The sequence below is a fragment of the Musca vetustissima genome, unplaced genomic scaffold (genome assembly GCF_032173495.1).
Source record: "Musca vetustissima isolate MV318-11 ecotype Yass unplaced genomic scaffold, APGP_CSIRO_Mvet_v1 utg1286, whole genome shotgun sequence".
Lineage (NCBI taxonomy): Eukaryota > Metazoa > Arthropoda > Insecta > Diptera > Muscidae > Musca > Musca vetustissima.
The window spans coordinates 50749-78444 of record NW_026880047.1 but is presented as its reverse complement, the minus strand read 5'-3'; the positions used below and the strand labels follow the sequence as shown (position 1 = coordinate 78444).

Sequence of the window (27696 nt, the reverse complement as noted above, 5' to 3'; positions counted from 1 at the left end):
TTACGAAGAAAAAAATTGGAAAAGAGAAAATTATAATAAAAAAATAGTTAATAACGGTTCATTAAAATTGCTTACAACCCAAAATAGGTAGTGGGACAATAAACCAAAATAAAAAAATAAAAACGAATAAAAGAAACAAAAAAAAGGTGGAAAGAAAGAAAAAAAAAACAAATAAACCGAAATTCCAACAAATCATTGTCCTTGTCGTTTAACCATCGCCTTCTTGTGGCTTCGTTAGCTGAGCGGTACGAAAGAAAAAAACAACAACAAAAATAGGAGAAAAACGTTAACCACGGAATTAGCTGTGATTCCGCTACATTGGCTACCGAATGGATAATGGGTATTTGTTTAGACACAGGTGAGTGGTCGAGAGAGATAGAGAGAGGAAGAGAGGAAATCGGTGGACAAAATTTGCCCCACTAAGGCCTCCCAATAAAAAAAAACAAACCATAAATATTGAAAACGAAAAAAATATAACGAACTATGTGTGAATGTATGTATGTCACTTGACCATAACTCCAGTTTTTGTTGACAAATACAGTTCCCTCCCCGACCCTGCCCCAAGGCGTGAGAGTGCGTGTTTTTTAAGAGGTGTTCTTGATTTGTTATTATTTTGTCAAATAAGGACTAGCAGAGCCACTCCATTAATCGTCAATAGCTGCTGTTCAAAATGGAGGAGTGGAAGGGTATGAATTGGAGGTCGTATATTGAACTGTGTGTTATTTCTTTTTCTTTGTGGAAGACAAGGGTCCTTGACAAAATTTCTCTAAAAAAATCAAGTCGAGAGCCCTAGGAGTCCTCTAAAAGTCTTTAGAAAAATATTCTTAAAAATCCATTTCAAGGACCTTTTGAAATATTTTTCTTTGAAAATTCGACAGTCCTTTCAAAAGTCTAGAAAAAAACATTGTTACAAATCTTACGTCCCTGCAATGTTTCTCATTAAAAATTGGGGCCTTACAGAAATTTAGAAGACTATAGAAAAATATTCTTAAAAATCCCAAAAGGTCCTTGATCATACATTGTCTGATGGTCCTCGTAAAATATTCTAGATGTTATAAAAAATGAACATTGAAACAGTTGATCCTTAAAATAGTATTTTTTTTAATCCGTTGATCTTTAAAAAGAATATTCCCAAAGCTCTACTGTGGCCCTTAGGAAAATATTCTTAAATACGTCTCTGTATGGCCATTTTATGGCCATGGTGATCCTTAGCATTTTTTTAAGTTAATTATTTCATAAAAAAAAACCCTAGGACTTTCAATATTAACGAATAAATTCTTGATTTTTTTCATTACAAAATTTCACACCAGAAGTTCTGCTTATCCTTCGAAAAATAATAGAAATGTATTTAGATCCTTGATAGAGAGCATTTTTGAAGTACCTAAATACATGTTTTCCTTAGAAAAATATTTTAAAAAGGTACCCTTTTGATACTGTTTTGGTCCTTAGAAAATAATTTTTAAAAATTCTCTCTCCTGGTCCCTCAGAATACTCAGTTGATCCTTTGAAAATATTACTTAAAAGATTAAAACTTTTAAAAAAAATTTTATAGAGGGTCTGCTTAGACTTGGCAAGGTTTTTTAAAAGGATTTTTATAGAGGGTCTGCTTAGACTTAGGCATGGTTTTTTAAAAGAATTTTTATAGAGGGTATGCTTAGACTTAGGCATGGTTTTTTAAAAGAATTTTTATAGAGGTCCTGCTCAGACGTAGCCGTGGATCTTTTAAAGAATTTTTATAGAAGTCCTGCTCATACCTAGACGTGGATTTTTAAAGAATTTTTATAGAGGTCCTGCTCAGACGTAGCCGGGGATTTTTGAAGAATATTTACAGAGGTTCTTCTCAGACCTAGGCGTGGATTTTTTTAAGGATTTTTATAGAGGTTCTTCTCGGACCTAGGCGTGGATTGATTAAAGAATTTTTATAGAGGTTCTTCTCAGACCTAGGCGTGGATTGATTAAAGAATTTTTATAGAGGTTCTTCTCAGACCTAGGCGTGGATTTTTTAAGGATTTTTATAGAGGTTCTTCTCAGACCTAGGCGTGGATTGATTAAAGAATTTTTATAGAGGTTCTTCTCAGACCTAGGCGTGGATTTTTTAAAGATTTTTCTAGAGAGGAGTAAGGCCTTTTTAGAGAATTTAATAGAGAAGGTTATGAATTCTAGGAGTGAAATTTTTAAAGAATTTTTATAGAGGTTCTTCTCAGACCTAGGCTTGGATTTTTTTAAGGATTTTTTTTTATAGATGAGTAACTTAGCCTTAGGCGTGGATTTTTTTAAAGAATGTTTATTGAGATTCTGCTCAGACCTAGGCGTGGATTTTTTAACGAATTTTTTTATAGATGAGTGCTGCTCAGACCTAGGCGTGGATTTTTTAAAATAATTTTTATAGATGTCCTACTCAGACCAAGGCGTGTTTTTTAAGAATTTATTTAATGTCCTGCTCAGACCTAGGCGTGGTTATATTAAAAAATTATAATGGTACTGCTCAGACCTAGGCGTGGATTTTTAAAAGAATTTTTATAGAGGTGCTGCTCAGACCTAGGCGTGGATTTTTAAAACATTTTTAGAGGGGTCCTGCTCAGATTCAGGTGTGCATTTTTAATTAATTTTTAAGAGAGGCCAAGGCCAATTTATAGAATTTTTATATCTCTTGCTCAGACCTAAGCGTGAATTGTTGAAAGTATTTTTATAGAGGTCCTGAATTTTTTAAGATTTTTTATAGGGGTCCTATTCGGACGTAGGCGTGATTTGTTTAAGAATTTTTATAGAGGTTCTGAATTTTTTTAAGAATTTTTATAGAGGTTCTACCCAGACGTCTGCGTAAATTAAAAAAAAAAATTGTAGAGATCCTTCTCAGATTGGATTTTTAAACAAAAATTAAGAGACAAAGGCGTGGATTCTTTAAAGATTTTATATAGAGGTCGTGCTCAGACCTAGTTGTAATTTTTTAAAATATTTTCTATAGAGGTCCTGTTTTAAAAAGGAGCAAAATAGACGAGTTGTGTTATATTTATGTTTCCAAGGACGAATAGTGGCTATATTCAGAGGCGTTGATTTTTAAATATAAAAATGTTCCTTATAAATCCCAACTAGTCCATGATATTAGGTTGGGGAAAAAGAAATCCATTATTTTAATTACAGAACTTTTTTTAAATACTTCGGAGCTTCCGATTTGGCCAAATATATAATAGCTCTTTGACCACGATCGTATGTGATCCATTTCTCATCTCCAGTCACCATCCATTTAAGAAATGGGTATATCTCATTCCGTTTGGCCAAGGCTTCGCAGATGGAAATTCCATCCATCCTATTTATTCTGTTAATTGATGCGGCACCCAAACATCGAGCTTCTTCTTTGTCGAGCCCTATAAAACCTCAAATGTTGATTTTTGATAAATTGAATATTTTTAATATTTGTTTCTACGCAAATGGCCAGAGACCTGAATATTTTTTTTCTATAGAAAAACAGACCTCAGGAGACCTGATGATTTTTTTTTTTTTTTTTTGATTTTTTGATTTTACCTCGGATGTCTGATGATTTTTTTTTTCTTAAAAAACAGACTTCAGAGGACATGCGGAATTGTTTTCTGTAAAAAAAAGACCTCAGAAGACCTAACTGACTTTTTATCTAAAAACAAACCTCAGGAGACCTAAGGATTTTTCTATAGAATAACAAACCCCCGGGGTTTTGTTGACTTAATTACCATTTTTGAAAGAAAAATCAGACCTCAGGACGCTTGAGGTATAAAAAAAATTTCACCTAAAAGAAGACCAAAAACTCTTCTTGGGTTGGGTGGGTTGTTTTGGGATGTTCGGCTTTCAACTGTAGCCTATAGATCGACTCGAAAAAAAAAACAAGAACTTAAGTTTTCGCTCCACTTCATCCCAATATTACTATCTGGTCATCACCGAAAATTATAGGCGTTGTCCATGGCCATACCTGGATCCTCATAGAACATTTCAAAGCGATCAGAGCTATATTCGGCCCTCTAGTGTGACAATGTAGTAACCCATTGTAGTAATAGCTGAATACGTAAGCTACTGCAAATATTTAAGTGTAACTCCTACATCTGAGTACATACGACAATAAAATTGGTATCAATTTAAAGGTCAACCACTCCTCTATGACCTTCAGGGGTAAATATATACGCCATAGAATATAAATTTTGTAATTTTTCACGCAAAAGTAAGGGTCCAATATTGGCCGATCTTCATCAAAACAGGTATGCTTATACTTTGGCCCGATCCCCCTCTCCATGTAAACATTTGCGATGTTTGGCCCATAATTGCGGCAAAAGGGATCTTCATTGGGCCGAACCCATCATATATGCGAAATTTCGTGAAGATTGGTTCATAACTGTGACCTGTATCGTGTTTACAAATTATAATGGACAGACGGACGGACACACATGTCTAGATCGACTCAGCTAGTTGAGATATGACGACCGGTATACTTAAAGGTGGGTCTAGGACCAATATTTCGCGGCGTTACAAACTCTTGGGGCTGCACAAAGCTATAATACCCTGACAACATAGTTGTGTAGGGTATAATGAAGCCTTGAATATGGGTCACTAATAGAGTTCATTATTTCTTTGAATGTTTTTCACACTACAAGGACTCATACACACGCACATAGCACTCCAATGAAATGAGAAACCCAAATGGCCAAGCACTTCAGGATAACTGCAAAATATCAAGGGAGCATTTTTGTTGGCGTTATTTTTGTTGTTGTTGTTGAGGGCGTTCTCCGGGAACATGAATGAAAAGAAATGAAAGTGAATGTTATGAAAGCTCACATTTCAACATATGAGGATAACAGCGAACACATACTCAAATATCCAGTGTTCATGTGTAGGTGTATATGTGTTAGTGGGTCTGTTGGCGACCTTGATCCTATTGCTTTCTCTTTCTCTCAATACGTTCTTCTACATACATATATATTTTGATTTGTTTTTTTTTCGTACAAAAGTGATTATTTGTTGTTGTTGTGGTCGTTGGGAATAGGCACAATATGCCGAGGTGGCCGCGGATGATGATGGCGGTGGAGGCGATAATGATTATTATCGGACTGCCATTGTAAGTGGATAATTGTAGTGAGTAGTGAATGGATTTACCAAAAGGACAAATACACACAAAGGATATATACATACACCCATATGTGTGTATGTATACAAATGTGTATTCTTTTTGGATTTGTTGTTAACTTTGAAATATTTTGTTGTTGTGGAATCTGTTGCACATCGAAGCGAGCCATGTTTGTATGTTTGGTCCTGCTGATAATTAGTCTATTGGCTTCGAACTTTGTTTGTGGAGTCCTTGTAATACAAAACATTTTGTTTGATTATTTCCTGTATAGACCTTGATAGGGCTTCCGCAGTTTGGTGAACTGTTACAGAATAAGTGTGTTAGGTAGGACAAAAAAAACATTCAAGGTAATATTTATTTTATTACGGAATGGCCCAACTTCTAATAGTTTAATACCGAAGAGGAGGACTCATGCAACTGAAAACAAAATTTATTAAATTCCATGCCATGAATAGGTCCTTGAAAAAAATTTTTTTATAAATCAATAAAAAAATATTCTTTAAAAATTACCGCTTTGTATAGGTCCCTTGAAAAAAAAATATTAACCAACGCCTTGTATAGGTCCCTGAAAAAATATTCTTTAAAATCCACGCCTTGTCCCTGAAAAAAAAATATTAACCAACGCCTTGTATAGGTCCCTGAAAAAATATTCTTTAAAATCCACGCCTTGTCCCTGAAAAAAAAATATTAACCAACGCCTTGTATAGGTCCCTGAAAAAATATAGTCTTTAAAATCCACGCCTTGTCCCTGAAAAAAAATATAAACCATTGAACAAATATTCTTTTAAAAACCACGCCTTGTATAGGTCCCTGAACAAATATTCTTTTAAAAACCACGCCTTGTATAGGTCCTTGAAAAAATATTCTTTAAAAATCCACGCCTTTGTAATAAATCCACACATTGTACAGGTCCTTGAAATTTGTTAAGATATTAATATTTCATCTGCTTCCTGTTGTTTTACTATTTCCAAACCTATTGTCATCGGAAATGTTGAAGGTGGTTTATTAATCATCCGGCTAACATTGCGGAAATTGCGACCATTCCGATACGTTTCGTGCTGAAGTGTTGTTAAACATTTTAATTGCAATTTACCGCTATTTTGTATCCCGGTGACTTACATAGCCATCACCCCCATCCCTCCCGTCCTCTTGTCATATGAATGAACTGTTGACAGGCAGCAACTAAGCCCACATACGCTTTCGTGTTCACGTTCGCGTTCGTTCGCCTTTCTTTTGTTTGGTCCAACTTCCGGTAGATAATAACCAGGTTTGTTGTTCGATTGTGCCACATTTTTGTCCATAGTTTCCGTTCTCGTTCTCAATTAATGCCGCCGAGCATGAAATTCTAGAACAACAACAAAGTTTTACACTGTTGCTCTATGGGAAGGATATGTGGATTGACGGATCTGCGTCACCAGGACATAAATTTGCAAAATAAAAAAATGAGGGGGGGACTCACTTCCATACTCGACAAAGCGAAAATATCTATTTTTAAGTTAAACTATTCCTCATTTGTATGCAAATAAATTATTTGCTGTTGTTGTGTTGCACAGAGACCTGTGGCCCTATGGCCACCGCAGACAGGAACTGCCCGTTTGTAGGATGAAGCAGAAAAATAGTTTAAAATGCTAAGCAAATAATAAACATTGTAACCGGTAAAAGGGAAACAAAGAATGAAAAAAATAAACGGATTCAATCAAGGACCTAGCAAGGACCTATAACTGACAGGGATTTTTTAAAGAATATTTTTCAAGGTCTTCCCAAGGCGTGGATTTTTTAAAGAATATCTTTTAAGGTCTTGCCGAGGCATGGATTTTTTAAAGAACATTTTTTCAAGGTCTTCCCGAGGCGTGGATTTTTTAAAGACAGTTTTTCATGGTCTTCCCAAGGCGTGGATTTTTTAAAGACAGTTTTTCATGGTCTTCCCAAGGCGTTGATTTTTTTAAGGCAGTTTTTCAAGGTCTTCCCATGGCGTGGATTTTTTAAAGACAGTTTTTCAAGGTCTTCCTAAGGCGTGGATTTTTTAAGACAGTTTTTCATGGTCTTCCCAAGGCGTGGATTTTTTAAAGACAGTTTTTCAAGGTCTTCCCAAGGCGTGGATTTTTTAAAAACATTTTTTCAATGTCTTCCCAAGGCGTGGATTTTTTAAAGACAGTTTTTCAAGGTCTTCCCAAGGTTTGGATTTTTTAAAGACAGTTTTTCAAGGTCTTCCCAAGGCGTGGATTTTTTAAAGAATATTTTTTCAAGGTCTTCCCAAGGTTTGGATTTTTTAAAGACAGTTTTTCAAGGTCTTCCCAAGGCTTGGATTTTTTAAAGACAGTTTTTCAAGGTCTTCCCAAGGCGTGGATTTTTTAAAGAATATTTTTTCAAGGTCTTCCCAAGGCGTGGGCTTTTAAAAGAATATTTTTTCAAGGTCTTCCCAAGGCGTGGATTTTTTAAAGAATATTTTTTCAAGGTCTTCCCAAGGCGTGGATTTTTTAAAGAATATTTTTTCAAGGTCTTCCCAAGGCGTGGGCTTTTAAAAGAATATTTTTTCAAGGTCTTCCCAAGGCGTAGGCTTTTAAAAGAATATTTTTTCAAGGTCTCCCCAAGGCGTGGATTTTTTAAAGAATATTTTTTCAAGGTCTTCCCAAGGCGTGGGCTTTTAAAAGAATATTTTTTCAAGGTCTTCCCAAGGCGTGGATTTTTTAAAGAATATTTTTTCAAGGTCTTCCCAAGGCGTGGATTTTTTAAAGAATATTTTTTAAAGGTCTTCCCAAGGCGTGGGCTTTTAAAAGAATATTTTTTCAAGGTCTTCCCAAGGCGTAGGCTTTTAAAAGAATATTTTTTCAAGGTCTCCCCAAGGCGTGGATTTTTTAAAGAATATTTTTTCAAGGTCTTCCCAAGGCGTGGGCTTTTAAAAGAATATTTTTTCAAGGTCTTCCCAAGGCGTGGATTTTTTAAAGAATATTTTTTCAAGGTCTTCCCAAGGCGTGGATTTTTTAAAGAATATTTTTTCAAGGTCTTCCCAAGGCGTGGGCTTTTAAAAGAATATTTTTTCAAGGTCTTCCCAAGGCGTAGGCTTTTAAAAGAATATTTTTTCAAGGTCTCCCCAAGGCGTGGATTTTTTAAAGAATATTTTTTCAAGGTCTTCCCAAGGCGTGGGCTTTTAAAAGAATATTTTTTCAAGGTCTTCCCAAGGCGTGGATTTTTTAAAGAATATTTTTTCAAGGTCTTCCCAAGGCGTGGATTTTTTAAAGAATATTTTTTCAAGGTCTTCCCAAGGCGTGGGCTTTTAAAAGAATATTTTTTCAAGGTCTTCCCAAGGCGTAGGCTTTTAAAAGAATATTTTTTCAAGGTCTCCCCAAGGCGTGGATTTTTTAAAGAATATTTTTTCAAGGTCTTCCCAAGGCGTGGGCTTTTAAAAGAATATTTTTTCAAGGTCTTCCCAAGGCGTGGATTTTTTAAAGAATATTTTTTCAAGGTCTTCCCAAGGCGTGGATTTTTTAAAGAATATTTTTTCAAGGTCTTCCCAAGGCGTGGGCTTTTAAAAGAATATTTTTTCAAGGTCTTCCCAAGGCGTAGGCTTTTAAAAGAATATTTTTTCAAGGTCTCCCCAAGGCGTGGATTTTTTAAAGAATATTTTTTCAAGGTCTTCCCAAGGCGTGGGCTTTTAAAAGAATATTTTTTCAAGGTCTTCCCAAGGCGTGGATTTTTTAAAGAATATTTTTTCAAGGTCTTCCCAAGGCGTGGGCTTTTAAAAGAATATTTTTTCAAGGTCTTCCCAAGGCGTGGGCTTTTAAAAGAATATTTTTTCAAGGTCTTCCCAAGAATATTTTTTCAAGGTCTTTCCAAGGCGTGGGCTTTTAAAAGAATATGTTTTCAAGGTCTTCCCAAGGCGTGGATTTTTTAAAGAATATTTTTTCAAGGTCCCAACAAGGCGTGGATTTTTTAAAGAATATTTTTTCAAGGTCCCAACAAGGCGTGGATTTTTTAAAGAATATTTCTTCAAGGTCCCAACAAGGCGTGGATTTTTTAAAGAATATTTTTTCAAGGTCCCAACAAGGCGTGGATTTTTTAAAGAATATTTTTTCAAGGTCCCAACAAGGCGTGGATTTTTTAAAGAATATTTTTTCAAGGTCCCAACAAGGCGTGGATTTTTTAAAGAATATTTTTTCAAGGTCCCAACAAGGCGTGGATTTTTTAAAGAATATTTTTTCAAGGTCCCAACAAGGCGTGGATTTTTTAAAGAATATTTTTTCAAGGTCCCAACAAGGCGTGGATTTTTTAAAGAATATTTTTTCAAGGTCCCAACAAGGCGTGGATTTTTTAAAGAATATTTTTTCAAGGTCCCAACAAGGCGTGGATTTTTTAAAGAATATTTTTTCAAGGTCCCAACAAGGCGTGGATTTTTTAAAGAATATTTTTTCAAGGTCCCAACAAGGCGTGGATTTTTTAAAGAATATTTTTTCAAGGTCCCAACAAGGCGTGGATTTTTTAAAGAATATTTTTTCAAGGTCCCAACAAGGCGTGGATTTTTTAAAGAATATTTTTTCAAGGTCCCAACAAGGCGTGGATTTTTTAAAGAATATTTTTTCAAGGTCCCAACAAGGCGTGGATTTTTTAAAGAATATTTTTTCAAGGTCCCAACAAGGCGTGGATTTTTTAAAGAATATTTTTTCAAGGTCCCAACAAGGCGTGGATTTTTTAAAGAATATTTTTTCAAGGTCCCAACAAGGCGTGGATTTTTTAAAGAATATTTTTTCAAGGTCCCAACAAGGCGTGGATTTTTTAAAGAATATTTTTTCAAGGTCCCAACAAGGCGTGGATTTTTTAAAGAATATTTTTTCAAGGTCCCAACAAGGCGTGGATTTTTTAAAGAATATTTTTTCAAGGTCCCAACAAGGCGTGGATTTTTTAAAGAATATTTTTTCAAGGTCCCAACAAGGCGTGGATTTTTTAAAGAATATTTTTTCAAGGTCCCAACAAGGCGTGGATTTTTTAAAGAATATTTTTTCAAGGTCCCAACAAGGCGTGGATTTTTTAAAGAATATTTTTTCAAGGTCCCAACAAGGCGTGGATTTTTTAAAGAATATTTTTTCAAGGTCCCAACAAGGCGTGGATTTTTTAAAGAATATTTTTTCAAGGTCCCAACAAGGCGTGGATTTTTTAAAGAATATTTTTTCAAGGTCCCAACAAGGCGTGGATTTTTTAAAGAATATTTTTTCAAGGTCCCAACAAGGCGTGGATTTTTTAAAGAATATTTTTTCAAGGTCCCAACAAGGCGTGGATTTTTTAAAGAATATTTTTTCAAGGTCCCAACAAGGCGTGGATTTTTTAAAGAATATTTTTTCAAGGTCCCAACAAGGCGTGGATTTTTTAAAGAATATTTTTTCAAGGTCCCAACAAGGCGTGGATTTTTTAAAGAATATTTTTTCAAGGTCCCAACAAGGCGTGGATTTTTTAAAGAATATTTTTTCAAGGTCCCAACAAGGCGTGGATTTTTTAAAGAATATTTTTTCAAGGTCCCAACAAGGCGTGGATTTTTTAAAGAATATTTTTTCAAGGTCCCAACAAGGCGTGGATTTTTTAAAGAATATTTTTTCAAGGTCCCAACAAGGCGTGGATTTTTTAAAGAATATTTTTTCAAGGTCCCAACAAGGCGTGGATTTTTTAAAGAATATTTTTTCAAGGTCCCAACAAGGCGTGGATTTTTTAAAGAATATTTTTTCAAGGTCCCAACAAGGCGTGGATTTTTTAAAGAATATTTTTTCAAGGTCCCAACAAGGCGTGGATTTTTTAAAGAATATTTTTTCAAGGTCCCAACAAGGCGTAAATTTTTTAAAGAATATTTTTTCAAGGTCCCAACAAGGCGTGGATTTTTTAAAGAATATTTTTTCAAGGTCCCAACAAGGCGTGGATTTTTTAAAGAATATTTTTTCAAGGTCCCAACAAGGCGTGGATTTTTTAAAGAATATTTTTTCAAGGTCCCAACAATGCGTGGATTTTTTAAAGAATATTTTTTCAAGGTCCTAACAAGGCGTGGATTTTTTAAAGAATATTTTTTCAAGGTCCTACACAAGGCGTGGATTTTTTAAAGAATATTTTTTCAAGGTCCTACACAAGGCGTGGATTTTTTAAAGAATATTTTTTCAAGGTCCTACACAAGGCGTGGATTTTTTAAAGAATATTTTTTTCAAGGTCCTACACAAGGCGTGAATTTTTTATAGAATATTTTTTCAAGGTCCTACACAAGGCGTGGATTTTTTAAAGAATATTTTTTCAAAGTCCTACACAAGGCGTGGATTTTTTAAAGAATATTTTTTCAAGGTCCTACACAAGGCGTGGATTTTTTAAAGAATATTTTTTCAAGGTCCTACACAAGGCGTGGATTTTTTAAAGAGTATTTTTTCAAGGTCCTACACAAGGCGTGGATTTTTTAAAGAATATTTTTTCAAGGTCCTACACAAGGCGTGGATTTTTTAAAGAATATTTTTTCAAGGTCCTACACAAGGCGTGAATTTTTTAAAGAATATTTTTTCAAGGTCCTACACAAGGCGTGGATTTTTTAAAGAATATTTTTTCAAGGTCCTACACAAGGCGTGGATTTTTTAAAGAATATTTTTTCAAGGTCCCAACAAGGCGTGGATTTTTTAAAGAATATTTTTTCAAGGTCCCGCACAGATGTAAACAATTCTGTCACTCCTATCTTATCGATGTTGTTATCCCCCATAAAATGTGCTTCTGAGAGACAACAGTAACCTGTGAGAATTATTATCCTCAGCACTTTCATGCTCACTCACCCACACACACACGCAAGCTTTCGCCTACAAACATACACGTGTACATTACCACGGGTGCATGTCGTCTGACTCCCTCGTATTATTATTTCCGAAGGATATGACAGTCGACCAAATAACAACCAAATGGAAATGAAAATGAAAAAAACATGTCAATTAAAATACGTAAATGTGGGTGAGAAGAAAATCAATAAAAGTAAACAACGAAAGGAATAATACAAATCTGTATTTGTGAAAAAAAAACATATACACAGTCAGGCACCCGCACACATCCTCACATACATGTGGAGATGTGGGTGAACTTGTTGGCACAAATAAACGTAGTGAAGTGACGTTTGTTGTCGCTGGCAACAACAAAAAACTGTCATTTTTTAAATGAATTCGTATTAATTTTAGAATGTCATGCAACGCGGCCTAACAAAAAATATTGGCGGGAATTTTATGAGAAAGATCCACGATCTGGGAAGACCTTGAAAAACTGTTTTTAAAAAATCCACGCCTTGAAAAAATATTCTTTAAAAATCCACGCCTTGAAAAAATATTCTTTAAAAATCCACGCCTTGAAAAAATATTCTTTAAAAATCCACGCCTTGAAAAAATATTCTTTAAAAATCCACGCCTTGAAAAAATATTCTTTAAAAATCCACGCCTTGAAAAAATATTCTTTAAAAATCCACGCCTTGAAAAAATATTCTTTAAAAATCCACGCCTTGAAAAAATATTTATTAAAAATCTACGCCCTTTGAAAAAATATTTATTAAAAATCTACGCCCTTTGAAAAAATATTTATTAAAAATCTACGCCCTTTGAAAAAATATTTATTAAAAATCCACGCCTTGAAAAAATATTCTTTAAAAATCCACGCCTTGAAAAAATATTCTTTAAAAATCCACGCCTTGAAAAAATATTCTTTAAAAATCCACGCCTTGAAAAAATATTTTTTAAAAATCCACGCCTTGAAAAAATATTCTTTAAAAAATCCACGCCTTGTTGGGACCTTGAAAAAATATTCTTTAAAAAATCCACGCCTTGTTGGGACCTTGAAAAAATATTCTTTAAAAAATCCACGCCTTGTTGGGACCTTGAAAAAATATTCTTTTAAAAATCCACGCCTTGTTGGGACCTTGAAAAAATATTCCTTTAAAAAATCCACGCCTTGTTGGGACCTTGAAAAAATATTCTTTAAAAAATCCACGCCTTGTTGGGACCTTGAAAAAATATTCTTTAAAAAATCCACGCCTTGTTGGGACCTTGAAAAAATATTCTTTAAAAAATCCACGCCTTGTTGGGACCTTGAAAAAATATTCTTTAAAAAATCCACGCCTTGTTGGGACCTTGAAAAAATATTCTTTAAAAAATCCACGCCTTGTTGGGACCTTGAAAAAATATTCTTTAAAAAATCCACGCCTTGTTGGGACCTTGAAAAAATATTCTTTAAAAAATCCACGCCTTGTTGGGACCTTGAAAAAATATTCCTTAAAAAATCCATGCCTTGTTGGGACCTTGAAAAAATATTCTTTAAATAATCCACGCCTTGTTGGGACCTTGAAAAAATATTCTTTAAAAAATCCACGCCTTGTTGGGATCTTGAAAAAAATATTTTTTTTTAAAAGATTATATATTGCCTTACAAACCTTTAAATTTATGTTGAAGTCCTTGGCCACTTTTGTGGCCAAAAACCTTGCCTTGTCCCGCCATTCCGCCATCCTATTTAATAATTAAAAATTTCTGAAATTTATAATTCGTTTTTTATAAATTTCTAATGAATTTTATTAAGAATTCCATGTAAGACAGACAGTCTGTCACCTCCTCAAAAAAACCCAAGAACAAAAACTTCTTATATGTCATAGGTCAATAGATCCAACCCTCTGAACCAAAAACTCAATTTTCTTTTGCTTGTCTTTTTAACAACAAAATTTGTTATTAACACCTTCCACCCACCTGTGTTCGGTTTTTGTTTTGTTTACTTTGACCAGATGCCAGTGCAGCACAGGACACCGGCGAACAAGGCAACGAATGGAATCGTACTACTCAAAATCAGAACAGTGCCAGCGCTGGCGGTGGACGTTTAGTCGGTTCGCCAAATATAAACGCTACCGATATGCAAAATGTTGGAAAAATAAAATTCGATCCGCCCAAAGTGCCAGTGATATTTGTTTTAGGCGGCCCAGGTAGTGGCAAAGTGACCCACTGCGACACCTTTATGCAGGAACGCCGTGGGGTGACACACATCAATATGATGGATTTGCTGCAACAGTATGCCATGGGAAACGGTAAGTTCGAAGAGGGTGAGGAGAGGTACCCAACTGCCATTAATTGTTGTTTCTTGTTACAGATATGCAAGACTTTTCACAATTATCTTCAAAAACCGTCACCGAAGTTTTAATGTTAGAAATGAAAATGGCTCCAGCTGCCAAAGCCTATTTAATCTCAGGATATCCGCGATCGATGCGAGATGTTGTCGAATATTCAGAGAAGGTGAGTACAAACAAAGAATACCTGAATTACCCAATCCTAGCAAAAGTCCCTGACAAAAATATCCTTTAAAAAATCCACGCCTTGTCTGGATGCCCGGAAAGAAATATCCTTTAAAAAATCCACGCCTTGTCTGGATGCCCGGAAAGAAATATCCTTTAAAAAATCCACGCCTTGTCTGGATGCCCGGAAAGAAATTCACGCCATGTCTGGATGCCTGAAAAAAACATCCTTTAAAAAACCCACACCTTGTCTGGATGCCTGAAAAAATATCCTTTAAAAAATCCATGCCATGTCCGGATGCCTGCAAAAATCTCCTTTAAAAAATCCACGCCTTGTCTGGATGCCTGAAAAAATATCCTTCAAAAAATATTTAAAAAAATCCACCTTTAAAGATCTTTAACTTCTGTTCGACCTTAAACATTTTGTTTTAAATTCCCACTTCGGTGGGCTTATAATTTCCCACTATCCGTTAGAAGTTCTGCTCCTGCTTTAATTATTACTTCATTGCGACTTCTTGGCCTACATGTAATTCTTCGCCTTATTTGTTTTCCTTGTCCTTTCTGTTTAAACACACAAAGTTCGGCTAGATAAGAACATATAGACATATTTGTTTAACACTAAGGCCCTGAATGTTGATTATCCCTTTCACAGGGCCACAACAAAAGGTTCCTAACTTCTCCCACCCCCACCCTTTGGAGACCCACCACTCATTCGGCCGAATTGTTTACACAATAAATTTTAATCAAGTTGCCATTCAGTTCAGTTTTGTGGTTCTTGCGGTTTGAGTTTGGCCTCATTTTCGAACTTCGTTGGGTTGCGGGGGAGGTTGTCTTTGGTTTTTCCCTATTACATGGCCAATAACGAGCACGAGCGGCTAGCGCTGTGCTTGAATTTGAACCTGAATTAATTAAAATGTTTAATTAATAATAAATCATTCATTCACTCGTTCGTTCGGTTCGTGGGTTCACCCTGCCGCCCCAATTGCCAGCCAACCCCACCAACAATGTCATTAATGAATGATGCACTACCACCTGAATATTGGAGGAAAAAAGTAGAGGTCGGGCAGTGGTGGTGATTCGGTTGGTCGGTCATTCGATAGCGGAAATGTGGCTAGAAGGACGATACCACCACCGCCGCCACAACTAGTCATTGTCCTGAGCCCGACAGCATGTGTCAGAGTTACACACACTTATGTATGTAGTCCATGTCCAATGTCACACGAATGTAGGAGTGCTCTGCCCGGTCCGCCAATGTCATAAATTGTGGGAAAATAACCAAAACTTTTTTTATTAGATGATGAAAAATTGATTTATGTTTTATATGGCAGTAGTTCACCCTGAAGGAGGTCGATAAAAAAATATTTTCCAGACAGGATTTTTAAAAAATATATATTTTTCAAGGTCCCACAGAGGCGTGGATTTTTTAAAGAATACTTTTTCAAGGCCCAAACAAGGCGTAGATTCTTAAAGAATGTTTTTTCAAGGCCCGAACAAGGCGTAGATTTTTTAAAGAACATTTTTCAAGGCCGATATAAGACGTGGATTTTTTAAAGGACATTTTTTCAAGGCCGATATAAGGCGTGGATTTTTTAAAGGACATTTTTTCAAGGCCGATATAAGACGTGGATTTTTTAAAGGACATTTTTCAAGGCGCGGATTTTTTAAAGAACATTTTTTCAAGGCCGATATAAGGCGTGGATTTTTTAAAGGACATTTTTTCAAGGCCGATATAAGGCGTGGATTTTTTAAAGGACATTTTTTCAAGGCCGATATAAGGCGTGGATTTTTTAAAGGACATTTTTTCAAGGCCGATATAAGGCGTGGATTTTTTAAAGGACATTTTTTCAAGGCCTATAAAAGGCGTGGATTTTTTAAAGAATATTTTTTCAAGGCCTATAAAAGGCGTGGATTTTTTAAAGAATATTTTTTCAAGGCCTATAAAAGGCGTGGATTTTTTAAAGAATATTTTTTCAAGGCCTATAAAAGGCGTGGATTTTTTAAAGAATATTTTTCCAGGTTCCACAGAGGTGTATAGATCTATAAAAAAATATTTCTTCCAGGTACCACAGAGGTGTAGATCTATAAAAAAAATATTTTTAAGGTCCAACAGAGGCTCATTGAACTTTAGACAATATTTTTCAACATCCAGCAAACTGTGTTAGAGAATTTTGTAAGGAAATCCATAACCGTGTATGGACGAAAAATAATATTAAAAAGGTGTCGGGATTATTGATTCTGCAACCAATTATCGCCCATATTCCCATCATCTTTATTGTGCTTCCGATGATGGGAAACAACTTTAAAAATAATTTTGTAATGTATTTATTTAATGTGGGCCGAAATCCCGGCGGTACTGCAATACCGGGCCAACCCGTGGCAGGGGTGGAGCAAGCCCCTAAACACCCCGCCTATTTCCAAAAATCAGTTTAACATTTGTTGTCCTCCGATGGAGGATCTATCAGATGTTAAGCTGATAAGAACAGATACTACACTTTGATCTTAGCCATAAGGCCGAGAAGCGATAACTTGACTCGGCACAATGGGAACATCATAACCATATGAATCACTCAACTGAATGAGAATTATGTGATAGTAACGGTACGGGGAAATGTGGCATTTAAGCAATGAATAAAGTTATAGCATAGGAAAATAACAGCGAAAGAGGCATACGATGAACAAACATAATTTTTCAACAGTCATCGTGCTACCTACCTACTATCAGATATTCGTACAGAAATATGTATATATGTACGTATGTGTGTTCGATGTTCGAACATTCCGAACCATAAGCAAGCAACCCCTTTGTGAAGTGTTTCACAACAACAAAGGTTGTATTGTTTTTTTGCTTGGCTTGTGTGCTATCAACAATTCTGGAAGTAGCAGTCGGATTTGCGGGACAAGCAAGAGAGGTTGGTTGTTAAGCAGCTGGGCACAGTTCATTTATGTGCTGTATCAGCAGATACTACGTCTACGTGCGAATGAATACTTGTTCAGCATGTCAGATTATTAGGCAAGTTTTTTCGCGTAATATTTTTGGAAAATTTAAAATAACGAATGAGATATCACTTTGAAATAATTTGTTGAATAAAAATTAAATTTTTTGTTGAAAAAAATTAATTTTTAATTAAAAATCTCTTAGAGGCTCTGTATCAGTCCAGCAACATAAACAAATTATTTTTTTTTATTTATTTACAGTAGTAGATAAAACATAGCTATTAAATACAGCACCACAATAAATGATGACACATCATCATGCTATGAAAAGCACATTTTAATTAGGGTTGCCATGTAACAAAATTGGTATTATAGGGAATCCGTATGTGTTTCAATTCAAGTTTAATTTTAGGCGAGGAAGTCCTCAATAGTCGAGGATTTTCACAAACCAAATTTTTAATTCTAATTTTAGGCGTGAAAATTTGCAAACATTAAAAAAATCTTGGAGGATAGGAGTGGATATTTTACAGATATTTTTCCGAAGTCTTAGATTGGGCAATTTTAAAACATATTTTATTTAAAGTCTAGGTTTATTTAAAGCCAAAACACATTCATAAAAATTCAGTGGCTCAGATAGGCTTTAAAAAAATATTCTTACAAATCCAGTTGCTCAGATAGACCTTTAAAAATATTCTCAAAAAACTAAAGGATCAGAACAGGGTCTTCAAAAATAATTCTCAAACATTCAATTTAAGAAAAATTATTCTTAACCCTACATAGGGTCAGATAGAGCTAGCAAAAATTATATATAATTTTAGGGATCGATATTTTGAAACTATTTTCTTAAGTATAAATCCCGATGTAGTTAGACTTGAGAAAGATAGATTGTTAGATTGTTTTTCTCGAGGATAAAGACAGCCCCTAGAAAGGCCTAGAAAATTGTTTTTAAACATTTACAAGCCCAGATTGGCCTAGAAAAATTGTTTAAACATTCACAGGCTCAGATAGACCAAGAACGGTTCCGAATATACACAAGCTCACATTTAAAAAGGCATACCAAAATTATACTTCAAAATTAAGGGGATCAGATAGGCCTTGAAAAAATATTCTTAAACATTAAGAGGGTCAGATAGGTGTACCAAAATAATGCCTGCAAATTCATACTCTTAGAAAATGTATTCTTAAAAATCGATTGTCTGATAGGCTTTGAATAACAAAGGATAATATAGGCCATGAAAATTTATTTATTAAAATGCAGACCAAGGTATATTTATAAGGTAACCGTATCAAGGCAGCTGATGGTAACATTATATGTCAAACAGAATTTTGTTATTTAAAAAGAGAATTTAAATTTAAAAACAAAAACAATGCGTTTGCTTTTTATTGAAATACATGTTGTGAAAGAATTAAAAAAACCAATAACATAAATCTGGAATATTGGACTTAAATTTTTTGCGGAGCAAAACTATGCGGTGATTATCTTATACTTCAGCCTCTAACAATACCATAGTTATGACCTTCATAGAAAATGAAATAAAGTTATTGGTCCATTTCAAAATATCATTGCCAAAACTATTGGTTTTGCCTTTGACCAAAATGAACATCATAACTTAATGAAGTACAGATGGATGGGCACACAGATATGACTTGAATTTCAGTTGATACAACAGATAACATAAGAACAAACTCTACCCTTAAAGGAGATGAAATTTAAACAGAAAAAAGATAGTGGATTCTACACCCAGAATATTTTGTCCGTATTTGTGAATCTTGGAGCAGTTAAATTTTGCTAGATTTCCGACACCGAAACACGTTTTGTATGCCTTTATCATTATTTAAATTTGTTTCGAATTTCATTTGGAGTCCATGGAATGCATTAAAATTCAAGGATAAATAGTCAACGCCCGGTTCCGTTCCTAAGTTCTTCATTGAATTTAAGTCGCGGTTTGATGTTCTTTTTCAATCACCAATCTGAATTTGCACAAACATTCATAATTTTAAAAATTACTAAAAAGTAAACAAATATTTTTAATATTTCAAAATGCTGAATTCTGATTGGTTGAATGAAATTCGCTTCAAATTTGATATGTTACGGCGAATCAATTATTATTTGCCTTGTTAACTATTTTGACATATCATGTTCCCAATTCGCCGATGCGGCTACCTTATGTATCTACCTTGATGCAGACGGTTAGTCCTGATTTAGATTAGGCGAGTTTACTTGCAGCAATTCTTATCGCTCTCTTCTGAACTTGCTTCATGCGTCTATACAAGGCAATTCGGTTTCAAAATATTTGTTTTTTTTCTGAATACATATGAATACAGCAGAAAAAAGTACCCTCATCGAACATGTTCTGCATTTGTATTGGTATTTCAAATTACTGACACGAAATAAACAAAACGAATTGCCAGAAAATTGCCGATGCGAGCAAATTTTTATTTTCATTTCTATTCCCCTTGCAACTCTCTCCTACAAACTAAGACTTGCCGCAGGTAAACTCGCCTAATCTAAATTGGGACTTAGATGGGCTTAGAACAAATATTTTTAAAAATCGAAAGGGCGACATAGGCCTAGACAAATTATTATTAAATATTTACAGTATCGGAAAGGCCTAAAAAATTAATTTGTTTTAAAGTCAGGAGGGTTTAGATAGGAAGAGAAAATGTATTCTTAGAAATACAGTGGCTCAGATGAACCTTAAAAATATTCTGAAAAATCCAGAGTGTCAAGCAGACCTGGCAAACTTAATACTTAAAACATCAGACCGTCAGATAGGCACATAAATTTATTCTGAAAAATCTTGTATGAGATTGACTTTAAAAAAATATTCTTTAATATTCAGAGGCTCAGACAGGCCTAGAAGAAAGGTTCTTAAAAATCCAGAGGGTTACATAGGCCAAAAACAATTATACTTAAACATTCAAAAGCTTAGATAGGCCCAGAAAATGGTTCCTTATAATCCAGAGGCCTAGAAAAATTATTCTAAACACACAATGGTTCAGATAGGGTTAGAAAATAAAAATAATAGCCGGAATTAGACATTTAGAGTAGGAACAGAAAATGTATTCTTAAAAATTCAATGGCTCAGATTAACCTTTAAAAATATTCTTAAAAATCCAGCAGACCTTGCAAACTTATAATTAAAATACTACAGAGGGTCAGATAGGCGCATAAATTTGATTGACTTTGAAAAATTATTCTTTAATATTTAGATGCTCTGACAGGTCAGAAAGATTCTTAAAAATCCAGAGGGTCACATATGCCAAAAAATTATTCTTAAACATTCAAAAGCTCAGATAGGCCTAAAAAAGGGTTCTGTAAAATCCAGAGGCCAAGAAAAATTATTCTAAACATACAATGGTTCATAGGGGGCTAGAAAATGAAATAGTAGCCGGAATTAGACATTTAGAGTTCCCAGTGGCTAGAATACCTTTGGTTCACTGATATCTTGGTTCATTGAAGATCACGTGAAAAATATTTTCGATACTTCCAAAAATATTTATACTCCACACAACTGTGTTTTGAGAATATTATTCGTTTGTGTGTCCCAAAAGTTTGTAACGACAGACTATCTAAATCGATCTAGACACGCATGCTCTGTCCATTCGTATATTATAATTAAACTACAGGCCTCAGTTCTGGCCAAAAACTACACCTATAGTAATGATCGGTTAATGGACCAAAAATATTTTTTTGGCTGTTTTTATTATTATGTTTTTATTATGACCCGAACATTAGGAAATGTTACACAAAGGGAAAGAAATCTGGTCATCAAATATTCATGGTTGTTTTAATGATGATAGACTAACATTTAACGGGACAAATGGTCCGAGAATTTTAAGCATTTTTTGGCGAAAATATCATAGACACCAGCATTTTCATTTCGGGGGTACCCGCTAATAAAAAATAGCTACGTCGCTGGTCACCAGTAGCGCCAGATTTTCAAAAAAATAATTTTAAACATCTAGAGGTTCAAGAGATCCAGAGGTCTAGAAAAATTATTCTAAAAAAAGCTAGAGGGTCAGATAGGCCTAGAAAAATTATTTTTAAGAATCCAGAAGGTCAGACAAGTCTAAAAAATATTCTTAAAAATGCAGAGCGTCAGATGGACCCAGAAAAAAAATATTCTTAAAAATCCAGACGGTCAAACAAACCCAGAAAAAATATTTTAAAAATCCGGAGGGACAAATCTGTCTAGTAAAATTATTCTTAATAATTCAGAGGATGAGACCTAGACCCAGAAGGAATTTTCTTTAAAATATAGAGGGTCAGATAGGCCCAGAAAGAATTTTCTTTAAAATCTAGAGGGTCGGATCGGCCCAGAAATAATTTTCTATAAAATCCGATTTCAGTGTCGATTTTGAATAAAATTATTTTATTTTTTGACCGAATGTAAATTATTATTTAATATAAATTTCATATAGCTGTACCATATTGCCCGAACACAGTTTTCGATATATATATTTTTTTTTTTTCAAAAAGATTCCGGACAAAAATTTATTTTGAGATCTCACTAGCAAAAACTTGGATACATTAGTAGTGACCAAACCTGCACCTTATAGAATTATTTAAAAAAATTTAAACCCTTGTAGTTAATCTCAAAATTTCATCTTGGTAACTCTACCCAGTCAGGGTTGGGATTTCATAAGTTTTGCAATGAGTTTCCTCGTTCATGCACAATAAAGGCATAACATATATAAAATGAATACGAATTAGTGGAACTTTTGCAATATATACCTTCAATATTATTCACAAAGATCATAGTAACAAAAAAACAACAATAAATTAATGAGTCAGTATCTACAACAACAAATATACAGCACACACAACAACCACTATTTCCATATTACTAGCTGTTGGTTACTACATTCCAGCTCTGCATTACTGTATAGCAAGAGTGTGTGTGTATGTAAAAGTGGTGGTGGTTTTATTTCAATGTTCGGAGATTTTCAGTGTCACACATTGTGTGCGCTAGCAATGTTTATCTCATCGTAATTCTCATTCACGTTGTACTAGTGGTCACTCTTATATTCCACTTTTGACGGTGGTCAAATCACTCTGGCTTCTCTTCAGTTGTCGAATAAATCTTTCGCCTTTTACTAAAGATTTCCGTGGAGAGGAGCACTCTAATGAGTCTAAACGGAATTTTTTCAGAGGCCTTTCCATTAGGAAGGGCCATAATTTAATACATTGAAAATGATTTGAAATAAAGGGAAAGTTCGGGTATTCCAGATGCGGTAATTTTTTATTGCTCCTGAAAAATATTTTCGTTTTTTGCGGGACCTACATGAAATAGTTTTCAGCAATCTGAAACTTTTCGTTTTTATCAAAATTGTTCAAAATCGATTTTCGACTTTTAATGACTTCTGCAAAATCTACTAAAAATTTGATTTTTTATATGAATTATTGTGAACAGCTAAAGTAAAGTTCCGGGAAGTGAAATTTTTGGGCAATTTGAGCTTTTTTATAAAAAAAAAACAAGTATATATGAAGAAAATCGAAAGTCGATCTTGAAAAATCGACTTTACGATTTTCTGATAGATCAGAAGTCGACGTAGACTTTTAGACTTTTCAATATAAAAAGTCGATTTACTTATCCCTACCTCCGATAGTCGTTCTCCTTAATGTCCTTTCTTTTGTATTTCTTTTTTTCAGATTCAAGTAGTCAACGGTGTCATACTGATATCCTGGCGTCAATCGGTGCTACAAAAACAAATCGATTATGGCGCCAAATTGGGTCATGTCGTGCTCTCCTTAGCCAAAATGGAATTAGAGAATTTCTTTAAGAATGTTATGCCGGTGGCGGATTATTTCGATCAAAGCGATATGTTAATAGCGGTAAGTATTCAACCTGATACCCCATAAAAACCCTGGGTTTCCAACAATCTCTCCCCCACTTTCAGGTTAATGGTGAACGAGCCCCCTCAGAGGTCTACAAAGATTTCCGTTCGGCTGTGCTTGACATATTGAGTTCGCTGGAAAATCAGGAGGCCATTCTCAATGGAGTAACAGGTATGGGCAGAGGGATAAATGATATACCGGGCAGTATAGTTAGCGTAGATACGGCACCTAGTCAAGCACCACCACAACCACCACAGAATATTCCAGGAAATCTTAATTATAACGCTGGTCAATCACTTTCAACAGTGCCACCAATACAGCAACAGACGACCACCACTAACCATCTAATGGACGATCGGAATATAACAAATGCTGTAATATCGCACATTGCCTCAAATGCAGCCCAAGCAGTGGGTTCGGCAGGTCCGGGGGCGGTCACCAGACAACCGATGTTGACCAATGCAGCCACCTCGATGAGCAACGATATGAATGGTATACCGCCGGTAATATGGGTGATTGGTGGACCGGGTAGCAATAAGGCTACGCTGTGTATGAAGGCGGTTGGTTTGAATCCGGGATGGGCTCATTTTAGGTAAGACACGAAAATGCAGAATTTAAAAAAAGGTTTAAATTTATTATTTATTTTTCCAGTGTGGGCCGCCTATTGCGCAGCATTACCGATGCCGCGCCACGTGCCAATACAGAAAGTTATGCCGTTAAGGAAGCCTTAGCAGCTGGGGAAATGGCCCCGGAAAAGGCCATCAACAGCATTTTGGAAACAAATTTGCGTCAAATGTCGGATAAGCAGGGCATAATTATTGATGGGTTCCCCAGGAATATGCAGCAGGTTAAATATTTTGAGGATAAGGTAAGGATAAAAAGAGATTTAACTAGTCGGTGGCCCTAAGAGGCCTTGAACATATATTCTTAAATTCAGAGGCCCTGACGGGTTTTGGCAAAAATATTTTTAAAAATCCAGAGGCTCAGATAGGTCCAGAAAGTTATTCTTTAAAATCCAGAAGCTGATAGAGGATTTAGAACACATCTTTTGAGTAATCCAGAGGGTCATAGGTCTAGAAAAAATAATTTTACAAATTCGGAGGGCCGGATAGTCCCAGAAAAATTATTCTTTAGAATCCAGAGGGTCAGCTAGGCCAAGAAAAATTACTCTGAACAAAAAGGCATAGAAAAATTATTTTTAAAAATTCAGAGGGTCAGCTAGGCCAAGAAAAATTACTCTGGAATATATGGAGGGACAGAAAGGCATAGAAAAATTATTTTTAAAAATTCAGAGGGGGAGATAGGTCAAGAAAAATTATTATTAAACAATTTAGATAGGTATAAAATATTATTCTTAAAAATACAGAGGGTCAGATAGACCCAGAAAAAATGTTCTTAACGATACAGAGGGTCAGATAGGCCCAGAAAAAATTATTCTTAAAAATATAGAGGGTCAGATAGGCCCAGAAATAAATATTCTTAAAAAAAGGGGTCAAATAGGCCCAGAAAAAGTATTCTTAAAAACACAGAGGGTCACATAGTCCCAAATTTTTTTTAATCCACGCCTTGTATAGTTCCCTGAAAAACTCTACGCCTTGTATAGGTCCCTGAAAAAAATCCACGCCTTGTATAGTTCTCTGAAAAACTCTACGCCTTGTATAGGTCCCTGAAAAAAATCCACGCCTTGTATAGTTCCCTGAAAAACTCTACGCCTTCTATAGGTCCCTGAAAAAAATCCACGCCTTGTATAGTTCTCTGAAAAACTCTACGCCTTGTATAGGTTCCTGAAAAAAATCCACGCCTTGTATAGTTCCCTTGTATAGGTCCCTGAAAAGACTCCACGCCTTGTATAGATCCCTGAAAAACTCCACGCCTTGTATAGGTCCCTGAAAAACTCCACGCCTTGTATAGGTCCCTGAAAAGACTCCACGCCTTGTATAGATCCCTGAAAAACTCCACGCCTTGTATAGGTCCCTGAAAAACTCCACGCCTTGTATAGGCCCCTGAAAACTCCACGCCTTGTTCAGGACCCTTAAAAAATATTTTTAAAAAATCCACGCCTATTTTATTTTATATATATTTTCAGTATAAACAACGCCCACCCATAATTCTCTTGGATTGTTCGAAATTACAACTTGGCCGGGGACGGATTGATGACACCGTCTCCTCATTTCGCCGCCGTTTGGAGCTATTTCGTGAACAAACCTTGCCAATGCTTAAGGCCATGGATAACAGTAATCGTTTGCAGATTGTAAGTCAATTTTTTCCGATTTTTAAAAATATTGAAAAAAAAATCATAATTTCCTTCCTTTACAGATCGATGGCGACACCGATAGCCCCTCGGTCCAGCGGGAATTTGAAAAATCTATACGGAATCATATACAAAATCTTACAGGGGCTACAGCCAATAATGTCGGTCAGATGGGAGGTGGTGGTGGTGGTATGCCCCTGGCAGGGGGTGTAGCTGCTGGAGGACGCATGGATCAACAAACCGATGCCATATTACAGGATCTAGAAAATAATGTGCCTGGTGCAGTGCCAACAATAAGCCATCATGTCAGTCTCATGAATGGCCATTTGAAGAACCGCAACACTAGCGGTCATCAATTAGCAAATAACAACAACAACAAGGGTCCCAACTCATATATGAACGGCGATATAGGCCAGACCGGCCAAACCATGGACTTTCGCCATATGCTAGAGGAGGCCGAACGTTATCCGGTCGATTCGTATATGTAAAAAGGAGGAGGACCCTCAGAGAAGGGAGAACCCTCATCGGAAGGGATCTACACTTCGTTACACACTGGAGCTGGGTCTCCATAGTCAAAAATTTAGATTTTAAGTCGATTAAGTCGGAACTTGGATTTATATCATTTTATATGGACCAAGTAGTAGTAGTAGTTGTAAGGTTAGATTTTTAAGACCAACATCAATGGTTTGGAGCTTTACAAAGGAAAAAAAAAATCTCGAAGTCATATTTTTTGGAAATTAATTTTCGAAAAAAAAATTGGACATCTTGAGATCGATTACATATAAGTTCGAATCTTTACAATTAAAAAAAAAATATTTTATTTTTAATTCTTAAGGAATATTGAAATTTGCAATTGAATTGCATTAACAATTTAGCAGAATGTGGGTTTGAAATGCCAATCACGGCATTCCGAACTTATTTTCTATGCTGAATCGATAAGTTAGAGAATAGAACAAAAAAATTATGGATTAGTTTTTAAGTTGTTTGTTGAAATTTTATCTAATAAAGTTTAATCAAAAATAAAAAAATATATTCTTAAAAATCCAAAAAGTCAGATAGACCCGGATAAAATATTCTTAAAAACCCAGAGGATCGGATAGGCCCTGAAAAAATATTTTTAAACATCCAGAGGGTCAGATAGGAAAGGAAAAACTATTCTTAAAAAAAAAATATTCTTAAAAATCCAGAAGATCGGAGGATATGCCCTGAAGAAAATATTCTTAAAAATCCAGAGGGTCAGATAGTCCTTGAAAAAATAGTTTAAAAATCCACGCCTTGTATTCCTTACTTAGCTGGCTTGTGACAGAACTTTCGTTGCGAGCTTAAAAAAGATTTCCAGGCGCGTCGGTCTTTTGTGCAGTTTTTCCAGTTTGAACGATCGTATTCGGCAATGTTGTCCTCCGCTTGATCTTTCCATCTTATTCGTGGCCTTCTCCTTCTACGTGAACCATCAGCTGGTTCGCTTTTATATGCCTTCTGGGCATCTAAGGCATCTTCATCCATTCTCACAACATGACCTAGCCAACGTAGTCGCTGCAGCTCAATACGTCTAACAATGTCGATGTCCGAGAAAAGCTGGTACAACTCATGGTTCATTCGACGGCGAAGCAGATCGGCAGATCTCTCAAACACTCCAAGAACTGCCTCATCTGCTTGCGTAAGTACCCATGCTTCAGATCCATATAACAGCACGGGTAGTATCAGTGTCTTGTAAAGTATGAGTTTGGTCTGGCGGGAGGTGGACTTGCTTTTGAGTTGTTTGCTCAGACCATAGTAGCATCTGTTGGCCATCACTATCCTTCTCCGAACTTCAAAACTGATGTCATTCGTTTGGTTTATGGCGGTACCACAGTTGGTCCGACGAGTCTACTGGACGTCTTGCGCGTTGATACCATCAGCTTGGTCTTCTCGCCGTTTACTGCCAGACCCACTTTGGCCGACTTCTTCTTAATTTGTTCAAAAGTGGCTGTTACCGCACGCAATGTTCGACCCATTATATCGATGTCATCGGCGTAGGCGAGTAACATTTGTTGTTCGGTGTACAGAGTGCCATTTCTGTTCACCTTTATACGCTGCGTTTTTCATATTAGTAGCATTACGACACTCCTGATCTACAACGGATTTCTTGATGGTGGTTTTTGGAATCCAAGTGTTGCTTTTGCTTTGTTTGTAGGGAGTGGGCAATTCTCTGACACTGTGCTTCTATATTATTATCGGGACAAGGGTTGCTTTCGTCAAGCAGTTATGTAAGTTGAGCGGAGTAGGCTTCTGCTATCTGTTGTGTTTGCCGAGTCGAGTTTCCGTGTTGTGTTAGATTGCACCTACAT

The 27696-nt window shown here is 35.5% G+C and overlaps 1 protein-coding gene and 2 non-coding genes across 3 annotated transcripts; 2 read left to right on the top strand and 1 right to left on the bottom strand.

Moving 5' to 3' along the window:
• Positions 1–256: 256 nt before the first annotated feature.
• On the top strand, positions 257–25860 carry LOC133325378 (adenylate kinase isoenzyme 5). The gene is made up of 8 exons (XM_061534150.1): positions 257–358; positions 13842–14138; positions 14201–14343; positions 22933–23115; positions 23181–23710; positions 23770–23986; positions 25205–25369; positions 25435–25860. Exons 1-8 carry the CDS (start codon positions 337–339, stop codon positions 25855–25857), a joined length of 1980 nt encoding a protein of 659 aa, XP_061390134.1. The 5' UTR covers positions 257–336; the 3' UTR covers positions 25858–25860.
• On the bottom strand, positions 16669–16865 carry LOC133325382 (U2 spliceosomal RNA). The gene has a single exon (XR_009754158.1). It is a non-coding gene; the product is annotated as a U2 spliceosomal RNA (small nuclear RNA).
• On the top strand, positions 22331–22453 carry LOC133325383 (U5 spliceosomal RNA). The gene has a single exon (XR_009754159.1). It is a non-coding gene; the product is annotated as a U5 spliceosomal RNA (small nuclear RNA).
• Positions 25861–27696: the final 1836 nt, after the last annotated feature.